Source organism: Eriocheir sinensis, chromosome 1, assembly GCF_024679095.1.
Source record: "Eriocheir sinensis breed Jianghai 21 chromosome 1, ASM2467909v1, whole genome shotgun sequence".
In the NCBI taxonomy this organism is placed as follows: domain Eukaryota; kingdom Metazoa; phylum Arthropoda; class Malacostraca; order Decapoda; family Varunidae; genus Eriocheir; species Eriocheir sinensis.
The window spans coordinates 24,622,992-24,636,481 of NC_066509.1; the positions used below are offsets into that span (position 1 = coordinate 24,622,992).

Here is a 13,490-nt window from a genome sequence, read left to right on the forward strand (position 1 = left end):
TCGGTTACTGATCCTTTTTTCTTCCCTACAGACAAATCACCATCAATTACAGATCCTATTTTCTTCCCTACAGACAAATCACCATCATTTGCAACTCTTCTCTCCTCCTTTCATTTACAACTTCTCATTTCTCCTCTACGTACAAAGCACTTGTGGGGTTCTTGAAAGGTCTGGACTTCAGAAAATCCTGTAAATTCTCAGCAATAAAAAAATATAAATAAATAACTGAAAATTGAGTTATCAGACTCACAGCCCCTCTAGTCCTTATTATTACTTAAATATCTGACCAGTCACAACTCTCATAGGGTAAGCAAAAGCCAGATAAAACCTGCTCTTAAGTTTATTGAAAGCAACAAAGAAACTCGCTGGAAATTAAGAATAATTAATTAATACCAAGCACACAGCAACCTAATAGCTATCCTAAAACATCCTAGCAAATGGTTACTTAGCTGTAGGGGGAGAAGGGGAAACCACACCTTGATCTGCCTCGTGTTCCGTTTGGCCTGGAGTCCTTCTTCAATCCTCTCTCGTTCCTCACTGCAACGCGCCGTGCCCTCCTTCCTCCCACGGGCTTCCCTGACCTGAGTACACAGTCACTCTGGACTTGCGAATACTACAAGGCTGAAAAACCCACCACGATTAGGAACGTGGCGTGGGAGGAGGCGAGCGACGTCTGCTCGCGGCGAAATCTGGGCAGGAGATGACTTGAAAGATGGCGGCGGTCCCACAGTGCTCCGCGCGCCGGCCGCGGTTCAAGATGCCAGTTCTCGCCATACTGTCATCTTGTTTTCTGTGCAACACTTACGCTAAAACGCTCTAACGGCTATGGATTGTTATTTATTAATAACCTGACACATGCAGTTGGTCATAGTGGGTCATGCATCCCACACATAGCTCAGCGTTGGCAGTAATAACGAATTTGATTTGAAAAGCTCGCTGCTCCCGCCTCCTAGTTTTCTCGCCTGATCTGTGACTCTTCCCGCTCTCTCAATCAAAATGGCGGGGACTCCCGCGGTAATTTTCCACGGCCACTCCCTGAATAATGAATCATGACACCACTGTCAATTTCTCTTCTTATTTTCTCCTCTACAAACAGCCACCGTCACCTCCATCTCCTCTCTCCTCCCCGCAGCCAAGGAGGAGCTGGTGGAGATCAACGCCGGGGGTCGGGGCGGCGTGCAACTGGTGACGGACAAGAACTCGGGCACCAGCTGGCTCCTGGTCACCCACGCCACCTGGAGGGACGCCGGGAACTACACGTGCGCGCCCGTGCACGCCACGCCCGCCTCAGTGTCCGTCCACGTGCTCGACGGTGGGTGTGGCGGGGAGGGGAGAGGGGAGGTGGGGGTGGTAGGGGAAGGGGGGAATGGAGGGGGTGGGAGGGGAGGAGGGATAGATAAGGTAAATATGTGTGTGTGTGTGTGTGTGTGTGTGTGTGTTAGTAATGATAATATTCGTGTTTTTTGTATATTTTTTTAATATCTTGTTTTTGTGTTTTTTCTCTTTTTTCAATTACTTTATCCTATGTTTTCCTTTATCACTTACTTTCCTTTTGTTTTCCAGGCCTGCTCTCACATCCTCTTCTTTTTATATTGTTTTTGCGGTTCCTTTCATCTATTTTTTTTTTTTTTAATCCCTCTTTCGTTGATATCTAATGTTTTCTTGTTGCCGTTTTTCCCTCAACATTTCTTGCTGATCTCTTTTATATTTATTTTCCTCTTTATCTTTTCCTGACTTTATCATATAAGTTCTGACACTTTTTCCGTTATTTTGCTTTCTTACATTTTGCTGATGATTCTCTTCTTATATCCAATCTCATTTTTTTTTTATCTCTCAACGAAAATTCCAATCTTGTTCTCTTTACTCTCGCAATGAAAATCCTCCTTTTGATTCTATTCTCATGATTCTCTATCCCCCTTGGACTTTTTCTCCCTCGTTATTATTCTTCCTTTTTGTCCCTCTCCTCTCTGGGTTCCTCCTTTAATGGCCCTTTAATGTACTCCTCCTCCTCCTCCTCCTCCTCCTCCACCTTTGATTATCATCAGGTCTGCTATTGTTTGATCTTCCTTTATGTTGCTTTGTGTTCCTCCACCTCGTTATCCTATTCCTCTAATCCCTTTTATTCCATCCCATCTGGTCGTGTTGTATCCTTAATCGCCTTTTATTCAATTCCTCTATGACGGCTCGTTCCCAGATCCGCTTTAGATAATTCCTCTTTGGGGCTTCGTTCCTCTGATCCTCTTTGTTTGACTTGACTTCCGCGCTTTCCACCCCTCCTGATCCTCTTTTGTTCTCCACCCTGAGCGTTTTATCTCTTCCGTCTTACTTCGGGTCATCATCCTTGTGTGTTACTTCTGATCTTCTTGTTATGAATCCTTTTTCCTTCTTTTTTGCCTTTTATCAGATTTTTTGTTACTTCCGTACATATCCTTTGCGTTACATATATTGTCCTTCTCTGCCTTAGTGTTTTATCTCCCATCTTCCTTCGAGTTCTTGTTGTTGTGTGTGCTACCTCTACTCTTCCTTCCGTGTTCTGACTCCCCTATCTTTATTTTTGGTCTGTCTGATTTGATGTTATATTTCCATCTTCCTCTTACGTTTATATTGTTCCCTTCTTTGTGTTTCGTTCCATTCTCCTATTTCCAACGCTAACTCTCTTTTCTTCTCCGTGTGACCTAATACTACTACTCCTTCCCAAACATCAACATAACATAAGGATCATTTTCTTCTCCTTTTTCGCTTCTCTCTTTACTATGTGATTAACTATTCATTCTTCGTTCTCTTTTCACAAATCGCTCTCTTTCTTTTGAGACCCCTTATGTTCTTATGATCTTATGTTCTTATGTAGTCTTCTCTTTCTTGGTCTTTGAAACAATAATCCTTCCTTTTCCTACGGCTGCGTGCCCTTGATCCCCGTTCCTTTCCCCCAAAAGAGGCTCCAGCCGAGCTCCAAAACGACCCCCAGCCGAGCCGGGCCCAGACGTCCACCCAAGGAACGCCAGGCCTCCCGCTGCTCCTACTGGGGCTTCACCGTGTGCTGGGGCGCGACGTGCCGAGAACCTGGTGCCTCTGGGTTTTCCTGGGGGCGTGTCTAGTGCACCCCAGCACCATCAGGGGTACGAGTGGCCTTCAGGACGCCTCACAGACTAGTAAAGCAGCAGAAGGATCGTTAACAGTCGTTGCGAGGGATGGAAACAGAGTCCTTGGCGTCACTCTCTTACGAAAACAGGAGTTGGGAGGTGATTTGAGCATAGCCTTTGGTTCCTACACTCCGTCTTCTTTCCCTGCATCCTACACTCCCTTATCCTCTTCCTCCTCCTTCGTCTCCTATACGCCATCCTTCTCCTTATTCTTACAATCCTACACTACCTCCTCCTTCTCCTCCTCCCGAAGGCACCATTATCGCCCACTCAGAGTTCCGATGCCCAGGTGCTTTGATCAGTCCTCCTCCTCCTCCTCCTCCTCCTCCTCTTCATCCTCCTTCTCCTCCTCCTCCTCCTCCGTCTCCTCCCCTTCTCTCACTCTCGCCTTCTGCACTTCCCTCACCCACGCCTTTCGCCCTCAGCTCTAGTCCACAATGGGGCGTGTGGGAAGCGAGGCGCGGAGGCCGTAGCGGTGCGGGAGTCTTTTTGTGTTGGTTGTTTGCGGTGGTGTATTGGTGCGGGTGTGTTGCGGTGGTGGCGTGTTGGTGCTGGGGAAAGGGAGTTGCGGGGCGTGAAGAGGAAAACTGTGTACCTATCGTGTGTGTTGTCTCTCCTCCCTCATGCATGTGTAAAAATGTGTTGCTCTTTCCTGCTCTCTTGATCACGCCACACACACACACACACACACACACACACACACACACACACACACACACACACACACACACACACACACACACACACACACACACACACACCATACACGAATACACGAATGTACATATAATTCTAAGGTCGTGTGTACAGTGTATTCATCAGTGTGTACCTTTCCACTCGATCACCCAATCACGTGAATACATAAGCGTTCATGCATAAACGCTCATTCATACATACATACATATATACATACATACATACATACATACGCACATACATACATACATACATACATACATACGCACATACATACATACATACATACATACATACAATCATACGTGAATTCACTCGCCAAGCAGAGCGAAATAGAGAGGAAGAGAGAGAATGGAAAATCACGAAAACTGGATGTGTATTTTTACACTTGATAATGAGACTCAGATCACATGTTTTTTTCACTTGTCGCTCTAAAAGAGTGGGAAAAATAAAGTAAACAAGAGATTTTAAATATAAATGATAAAACAGTGATTTTTTTTTATTTTTACATCTACGCCTATAGCGCCAGGAAGCTTGCTTGAGGGGCCTGGATGGTAGTCGGCCCCAGCCCGTCATGGCGCAGGCAAGTGTTTATAGTGGCGCCATCTTCTCAAGAAACGTTAATGATATAAAATGGAAGAGTGTATGATGCCAACGAGAAAAAAATGTAAGATCGAGGAAGAAAAGGTGACTGACATATAAAAAGTTAGAAAGAGAAAAGAAATGAAAACAGATGAAAGATTGAAAAGATGCATCAGGGAAATTAAACTCAAAGTGTGGAAGGTAAAATATGCAAAATAAGGAATAAAAGAAGAATAGGTGATTGATGATATAGGTTGATGAGAAATAAAATGAGATGGAGGGGAGAAAATGAGACAGAAAAGGTTAATATAAAAAAAAATGTTAGACGATGGAAAGGAGGACAAGCGAAAAAGGTGAAAAACTGCAGAGAAAAATTGGAAAGGAAACGGAAAATGCGCAAATCTAAACGAGAATACCAAAAGAAGGAAGAACAAAGAAAAAAAGAAGGGGACACTCTACAGGGGGAAATGTGCAGGTATGAAATTAAAGTGCAAATGTGATCAATTATTTTTGGTTTTGTGGAAATAGGAAAAGAATATTGTAACTCATGAAAAGAAGGATAAAAAAAAAATATGGGAACAACGTAAACACCCAATGAGAGAAAAGGAAGAAATTATTGACGTTGAAACTCTTGAAAGATTGAAAAAGATCGAAACTGTAAAAGACTAAGACTCATGAAAAGGAAGCTGTAAAAAATAACCATTCAGCGAACGTAAACAAATCAAACGAGTAAAAAACTGAGAAACTTCGAGGGGCAAAACCATATATATAATTCAGCTGTTACACTAACCGATGGGTCTTACCTTAGTGGAAGTGAGATGAAGTTGAAGAATTAAATGAACGATTTGAAGTAATGAGAACAAAAAATGTAAAGAGATGAATGTTGTACCGTCTGATTTTCGATTTGTGTACATAAAAAACCTGTAAAAGAAAAAAAAAACTGAAACTTACGTAAAAAAGAAAGAGCCAAAAAATATCTGCAGGTACTTAAAAAAAAAAAAACATTAGAGAAGACAAAATGAAAATTCTCGAGGAAGGATGTGGAGTTATTGAATTAAACTTGATATAATAAAAGTTTTCGGCTCCGTGGGAATGTGAGAGATGAAAAAGGAGGACTGAAACTCACGCAGGAAAAGAACAGATATGAAATTAAAGTGTGAAGACGATCAATGACTCGCTCTCTGGCTGCTGGAGATGCAAGAGAGATAAGAATATAAAAGAATGAAATTGTTAGCTCAAGAATGAGAGAAATACAAAAAGATAAGTAAATGAGTAAAGGACTGACACTCGGGGAAAAAGAAACTTATGGAATTAAACTAACAAGACGATCAATGACTCACCCTCCGGTTCGTGGAGATGGGAAAAAAAAACGGTAAGAAAAGGAAACTAATAAAATAAGAGAAAGAAGATTAATTAAATGCTTTGTAAATTAAACTTCGACGCTGTAATCAATTATAGAGACACGAGAACGATGAGGAAATAACAAAAGCAAATTAGCAAATGAATGAGTTACTGTTGGCAATAATTCATTTTCTATCAATTAAGTGATTTATGTGGAAGGTAAAAAGTGAAAGAAAATGAGATACAATAAAATTTCTGAACGTTTGATATTCTCTCTCTCTCTCTCTCTCTCTCTCTCTCGTAACATGAATACACACACACACACAACATCGTTTTAAAAATATGCATCTTTCCTCCTTATCTCCTTTCCTCCTCCTAAATCAGTAGCAGGCAAAATCCTCGAAAAGATCATTGGACAAACTTGCCAGTTTTCTAGAGGACAAGAGTATAATTTTGGATACCCAACACGGTTTCAGGAATAAGTGTTCCTGCTTAACGAATTTACTGGACCTCCTCCAAGGTATTATGAGAACTGGGATAATTACATCCCAAATGATGTCATATCTAGACTCTCAAAAAGCCTTTGACAAGGTAACACATGGGCGAATCCTAAAGAAACTACAGTCAGCGGGTATAGGGAACAACCTCACTGCGTGAATAAGAGATTGGCTCACCAATATAAAACAACGAGTTTTATCCAATTGCCAGGCTTCGGAATGGCTTTCAGTCACGTGGACTGGACAACGTGGGCAAGGGTCAGTTCGGCGACGTACTACGAAAACTATTCCACCCCTGAGGGGTCAGCCGTATGAAAAACGACTATAGCGACTCAACTCTTTTTTTACGTTGTAAGAGAGATGCTTACGAGGAGATATGTTACAGGTGTTGAAGTACCTGAAGAAGTTCAGTAACGTCGACCACTCCAAGTTTTTCGAGCAACAAACTAACTTAAGAACCAGAAACAACGGTCTACCTATCCCAGCGAAGCGATGTAATTCAGACATTGGCAGGAGTTTCATTTCAGACCGAGTCATCCGACATTGGAATAACCTCCCTCTAGAAGTCGTAGGTGCGAGAACCACCAACTCCTTTAAAATTAATATTGACTGTTACTTCGTTGCAACAAGAGTAGACTGAATGTACGTACCGAGGTGTTTTGGATCCCTCTGCTGGCACGAAGTGACTGTCCAGCAGACCAGATCACCTGAGCGGGCAACCTCGTAGTGAGCCAATAGGCTTCTTGCAGCCTGCCTTCCCATGTGTCCATGTTTCATGTTTCCTCCTCCTCCTCCTCCTCTTCCTCCTCCTCCCTTTTAACCCACAGAGTCTTTCTTTCCCATCCTTTTCTCTAAGTCTTTATCCTCCTCCTCTTCTTCACATCACTCCTTCACTACCTCTTCGCCATTTTTCCCCTTTATCTTATTAATTCTACCGTCTCCCCCTGCTCCTCCTCCTTCTACTCCTCATCCTCTTGTTCCTCTTTGAAGCTGTGGTGTTCAAGGGCTCTTAATACCTTGAAAAGAAGAACTGAGGGAAGAAAGAAAAGAACCAAAGAGGAAGAAAGAAAAGGATGAAGAGGAAGAGGAGGAGGGGTGAAGGAATGGGAAGCGGAAAGGGAAGAGAAGGAAGGAAAGGATGAGGAGGAGCAAAAAAGGACTGCAAGGAGATGGCTGAAGGGAGATGAAGGAATATAAAATGAGTGAGACAAAGGAAAGTCAAACCACAAAACATGACAAAGGTCGAGTTAAAAATATAAATATAGGGTAAAATAAAACACACAATGAGTTTAGGGAGCAAAGGAAGGAAAGGAGAGACGTAAGGGAAAATAAAGGAGCGTGTGAAAAAAATCCTAAAATGTCGATGAATCTTTGAGAAACAGATGAATGAGGAAGAGGAGAAGGAGGAAGAGAAGGAGGAGGAGGAAGAGAAGGAGCAAGAGGAAAAGAGAAAGGAGGGGAAAGGAATAGGAGAGGAGATGGAAGATTAAAAGGAAAAGATAAAAAATTGGAAATGGGGCATATGAAGAAAGAAAGGAGGAGAAGAAAAAGGAAGAGAAGAAGGAGAAGGAGAAGGAGGAGGAGGTTTAGGAGGAGGTGTGTGTGTATGTGTGTGTGTGTGTGTGTGTGTGTGTGTGTGTGTGTGTGTGTGTGTGAAAGTAATATCTGGAAACGCAGCCCACCCCTGGTTTACAAGCTGACTCCCCCACCCCCCAGTCTCTCTCTCTCTCTCTCTCTCTCTCTCTCTCTCTCTCTCTCTCTCTCTCTCTCTCTCTCTCTCTCTCTCTCTCTCTCTCTCTCTCTCTCTCTCTCTCTCTCTCTCTCTCTCTCTCTCTCTCTCTCTCTCTCTCTCTCTCTCTCTACACGCTACCACTCTCCGTTCCCTCCTTCCTTCCTCCTCCTTTGCCTCCCTCTCTCCCCTCTTCCCCCTTCTGCCTTAATCCCTCCTTCCCTCCCTCCCTTTCTTCCCTTTCTTGAAAAGCACTCAGGAGGAAAAGAAAGTGAAGGAGGGGAAGAGAGAAAGATTAGGAAGAAAAGTGAGGAGGAGTTAGAGAGAGAGAGAGAGAGAGAGAGAGAGAGAGAGAGAGAGAGAGAGAGAACTGCGACTTGAAACTGCATAGTGAAGAGGATCAAATTTTATGTGAACTCCAACAAAAGGACTCTCAAGTTGCACCTGGCCTGGAGTGTGTGTGTGGGCGTGCAAGTCTGTGGGCGTGCAGGTGTGCGGGCGTGAGGGTGTGTGAGTGTATAGGTGTGGACTCATGACACCTGGCTGCTCACGGCTTCCCAGGTGGCTCCGACAGGTGAGAAAAACTGATTACTCTGCCAGTTATGCGAGGCCTTGAGGAGGGAAAGAGTGTGCGGAGATAGTGATGGGGGGAGGTGGAGGACAAGGCCGGAGGAGGAGTGAAAAGGATCGAGAGCAAGATAAATACTGGGGAAGAGCATGGGGAGAGGAGTATGTTGAATAGATATAAGAAAATGTCTAAAGAAGAGGAATGTGAATGACGAAGAGAAAAATTATATATTAGAGATGAAAGAAAACGAAAAAGAGTAAAAGTAGCAAGAAGAAGGGAAGGAGGAGAGGGAAAAGAAGTTATAGGCGAAATTACAGGAGGTGGTGAAGGAGGAGGAAGACGAGAAGGAGTAAGAAGAGGAGTAAGAGGAGGAGGAAGACGAGGAAGAAGAGGAGGAGGAGGAGGAGGAGAGCTTTAAGTGGATTCCAGTTAACTGGACTGGAGGTGAGTCAGGTGATGTCGGCAGGTGAGAAGAGGGAGGATAAGCAGGTACATAACTCATTTTCACTGTTACATCTACACATTTATACGTATATACACATACTGTCCTGTACATACACGCACACCTATAGTCTAGCTCAGCCAAACGTGCGGCTGTGACGTAGGTCTTTAGGGAATAAGAGGGAGTACAGTGTTGTCACGTTTTTAACTCCACGTTGGTTCTCTCTCTCTCTCTCTCTCTCTCTCTCTCTCTCTCTCTCTCTCTCTCTCTCTCTCTCTCTCTCTCTCTCTCTCTCTCTCTCTCTCTCTCTCTCTCTCTCTCTCTCTCTCTCCACCTTTGCTGTACTGTACTGTGCTGCTGTACTGACGCGTAGATTAGAGTAGATGGTAGTAACAACAAATAGCCTAGATAGGACCAAGAGGTCTGTTGCTGTTTGCTTTTCCTTTGTATTCCTATGTACTCTCTCTCTCTCTCTCTCTCTCTCTCTCTCTCTCTCTCTCTCTCTCTCTCTCTCTCTCTCTCTCTTAAATTCAACCAGATTTATTATGTTATAAAACAAAAATTGTGGGGAATTATACGAATATAAAAAATATCTCCACCTGTGTGGATGCCGGGAGTGTCTGGGTGGTGGCCGGGAGTGTTACCGCCAAAGAATTTGATTTTTTTTTCATACTTATGTCAGCCTATTTTAACGTACATTCCTTCACGATATAATCTAAATATAATTGTGAAACTACTTACCCATCTCAAAACGTAAGGGTAACTCAATAATAAATATAGCATTTATTTAGCAACACTGTAAAATATGTATGCCACGTTTCTTTATATGCTCATCAATTTCTTATCCATAATAAGTTAACTGTTCTTTCATACGTTATAATACTAAGATTAGATGTGTATAAATACTGGCTGATCATACATGCCATGGTTTTACTTATATTAGAACATTTCTACACCGATGGCTAGGAGACGCGCGACGAAGCTGTACAAGGGCTCCCGTACACTGAACCCGCCCACAACCGCACGTTTAGTTGAGTCCGACTATGCCTACAATAGTCGGCGCAAGTGAAAGTGGCGCGACTTGCCGCAGACTTAAACACACAAATATTAGTGAAAAAATTTAGAATATGATCACTTACCACGTCCTGGCAGTGTGCAACCATCCCCCTAAGCTCACTGCACTCACCAAGTCGGGTGGGAAGGGAACTGACGAGGCTTTGCAGTGTGGCACAGTGGCAGGAACAATTTTCTGCCGTGGCCTCTTTACCGCCGGCTGGAGGAGGGTTATCGATGAGGTAACCGTACCGAGGTGAGTAGTACCGATACCTTTCGCAATTTTCGTTTTAAATTCGCCCAAAGATTTTCTATTGGATTCAAATCAGATGAGCTACCTAGCCAATCACTGAGTCACATCTATGGCTGTGTGTCATAGTGCTCCACTGTGCTGGCACTGTCCCATCACTGCAGAGCACACTGCGCCACTTGACATCGTCCCACTGTCTGTATTTCTTAGCTAAAATAACTCATTTTCTCCTGTCACGTTCTGTCAGCTCTGGTTTTGGCACCGGTCGGTAAGAGGTACTTCAGTTCGTCATGGATATAATGTTGCACTTTTTTATGTTATCTAGCAAGACCATGTAATCTGGGTTTACTTTGTTGTATTTTTTGTTGTATTTATTTTTTGCCGTGAATTAATCTCTAGTTAACGTCTGATGACATTTATAGTTCGTTGATTAATTTTCTTTGCTTTGCCAGGACGTTTTTTGTGTCGTGGTAGTGAGACGCCGCTACCCGGCGCTATGCTGTTCTCACTGAAACTTCCGTATTATTTGAGATCATTTGGGGGCTTCCTCTCCTTGCACAAGGCCACTATCGTTGCGGTTTTGTCACTGTCAAGTTGAGGTTTACAGACATTGTTGTTGATGTGTAAAGAGAGGTAAGTAAGAGGATAAAACACGCGAAAATTGATCGTCTTCCGCTGCAGTAGCCTACTTGCAGCACTGGCTGACACACACTGGGCTCAAGGAGTCAAGGTCATCTGTCAATCTTGGTGCAGACTGGTTGCAAGACGCACGAGAACCCCGTGGCAAGTGACGGTTGGGCAAAGATGGGGTTTGGTTTATAATGAACAGGGAGATGATGAATCAATCAGAATCATCCATCTCCGTATCGTAAGTTTATCGTTGCTTCAAGCCACTTTCATTTGCGCCGACTGTACATGTGTAGCACATGCTGCCCGCCGGTGCTCTTCTTGAACGATTTCGCTAAAGTTAGGGTTGATTGAAGATCTGGCCAGCATGTGGGTAGTCTTCCGCCACTCGGCGATGGTTTGAAAAATCTACGTGTTTCGGTGGGACTCGAACCCAAGTCCACGGGCTCACCACGCCCGCACGCTGACCACCCGGCCACCGCCTCCCGCCTGATTTATGATTATTGAGTTTGGGTTCTGTCTTTCCTTGTACAAATAATGATCCACAGAAAAACTTCAATATATGATAACATAAACGTACTACAGAATTAATCATCCATATTAATAAACATTCAAACATACACACTCATTCATTCATACACACAAATACATAAACAAACATACACACATACAAATAATTATACAAACAAACAAACATTCTCATTACGGCGGGCACATAATTTTTGGTGGTAATCTGACTCGTATTACTAAAAAAAGAGCAAAGCGCAATCACGCGAAACTACGAAAATGCGATAAAACCGAAAACTAAACCCGTCGATAAAAAATGAATATTGCCAAATGATGAAAAACTGGAATTGCAAAACACAGACGACTGAAAAAAAAATAGATGAGATTCTCTCTCTCTCTCTCTCTCTCTCTCTCTCTCTCTCTCTCTCTCTCTCTCTCTCTCTCTCTCTCTCTCTCTCTCTCTCTCTCTCTCTCTCTCTCTCTCTCTCTCTCTCTCTCTCTCTCTCTCTCTCTCTCTCTCTCTCTCTTTCCTCCTCCTTCTCCTCCTCCTCCTTTAATATCGCTCAAGGGGAAGGAAAGAAAGCGGAAGAGTATGAGAGAGAGAGAACGTGCCAAGACGAAAAGGAAGAGTGGTGACGAACACTGAAGCGAGGCAAATAAAGAATATTCACGTAACTTGAAGAAAAGAAGGTGAAGGAGTGAAGGGAAAGACTGATCAAGAAAATAAGAGGAAGGGAACAACGATGGGAAGGAAGTTGTTGAGGCGTTGCTGAGATGGGCATCCGACGGTCGTGGTTTACTGCCGACGGGTGACATGTCGGGGAGGGCGCCGAGTGTTTTGAAATATCCCAAACTGTCGGCGTGTGGCCTGACGTCGGAAGGCGTCGGGAGTCAAGATCGTGAATGTGTAACACTGGCCTTGGTTGTCTTTGGTGCATGTGTTCGTCGTAACAGATTATACCACACAGTGTTTGGCTGGTGTGTGTTGAGGCTTTGTTCCCTTTTTCCTTACTATGCAAGGAAGAGAAGTTGCTGCTCGCCATCAGTATCAATTCGGTTGGTCAAAGGCAAGAGGAACACAGTGATGATCAAAAGAAAACTGTTTCCCGGTGCTTTCCTGAAGTCATGAGCATTTTCACTTCATTTCAAGGTGCTGCCTTTGGCCCCTTATCTGGTGTTCACTGCGTAATGGTTTGTTCTCCAGGAACAGCTGCATTGCATGTATGTATAAACAGGAAGATGGGATAATTAACAAAATTAGAGTACATAAGAATAATGGAAACTGTTGAATAACTTTCAAGGGCGTTTATAGTTTAGGTTATATATACTAAAACTTCTGGGAGGCTGTGAAATTATAAGCCTGAACAGGTTATAATATACGTGCACTGTTTTAGGGCCCCAAACTGTGCGTGGAGCAAATTATCAACAGCATCCCGAGTAACGACAGCAGCACCCAGCCGGTGGCTACAAAAGCTGCACGAAAGATGCTCTCAGGCTGCCCCTAGATGCCACCCCGGATGCCGACCTGGTGCACCCCCTTGTACACCCCCTGGAGAGGGCAGACAAGTGAGTGTGGCCTGAGTGCTGTAACCAGAGGCCAGGGTTCAGGATGTCTATTTATCCTCATTATAAATGAAACTTTCATGAAAGGATTATCAAAACTTCTAAAACTGATACTGATCATTCTTTTGACATGTATTATGTCCATAGGACCAGCAGTAGTGTTCACTTATTAATTTGATTTGCTCTTTAGCTGCCTCCTTTAGTTTATAAGTAAACTGACTTACTCTTGTGCCAATGTAAAGTAAGGAAAATGTTCTAGATACGAATGCCAAATGATTAGCACAAACTGGCGACCATTACTGTTACGTGTAGGATTACTTCACGACGAACGTGTGGAGATGCGCGTCATCCGATGGCTGCCAAGCGCCCTGTCGCAGCCCCGCCCTGCACGTTCTACACTGTTCCTTCTGACCCATTCAGAAATAATAGCAAGGTTAAACATTCTGTGGCATCCAGCCCTGAGCTATATCGTTCCTGCTGTGAGGGTCTCGCGTT

The 13,490-nt window shown here is 43.6% G+C and overlaps 1 protein-coding gene across 1 annotated transcript in view; it reads left to right on the forward strand.

The window, feature by feature from the left end:
• The window catches only part of LOC126995582 (uncharacterized), a 64,632-nt gene extending 51,642 nt beyond the window's left edge, over positions 1-12,990 (forward strand). Inside the window, exons 4-6 of the mRNA XM_050855299.1 lie at positions 1,133-1,312; positions 2,934-3,239; positions 12,827-12,990. Coding sequence (XP_050711256.1) covers positions 1,133-1,312; positions 2,934-3,239; positions 12,827-12,873 — 533 coding nt within the window. The 3' untranslated portion in view covers positions 12,874-12,990. The remainder of the gene's footprint in view (positions 1-1,132; positions 1,313-2,933; positions 3,240-12,826) is intronic.
• The last annotated feature ends 500 nt before the right edge of the window (positions 12,991-13,490 follow it).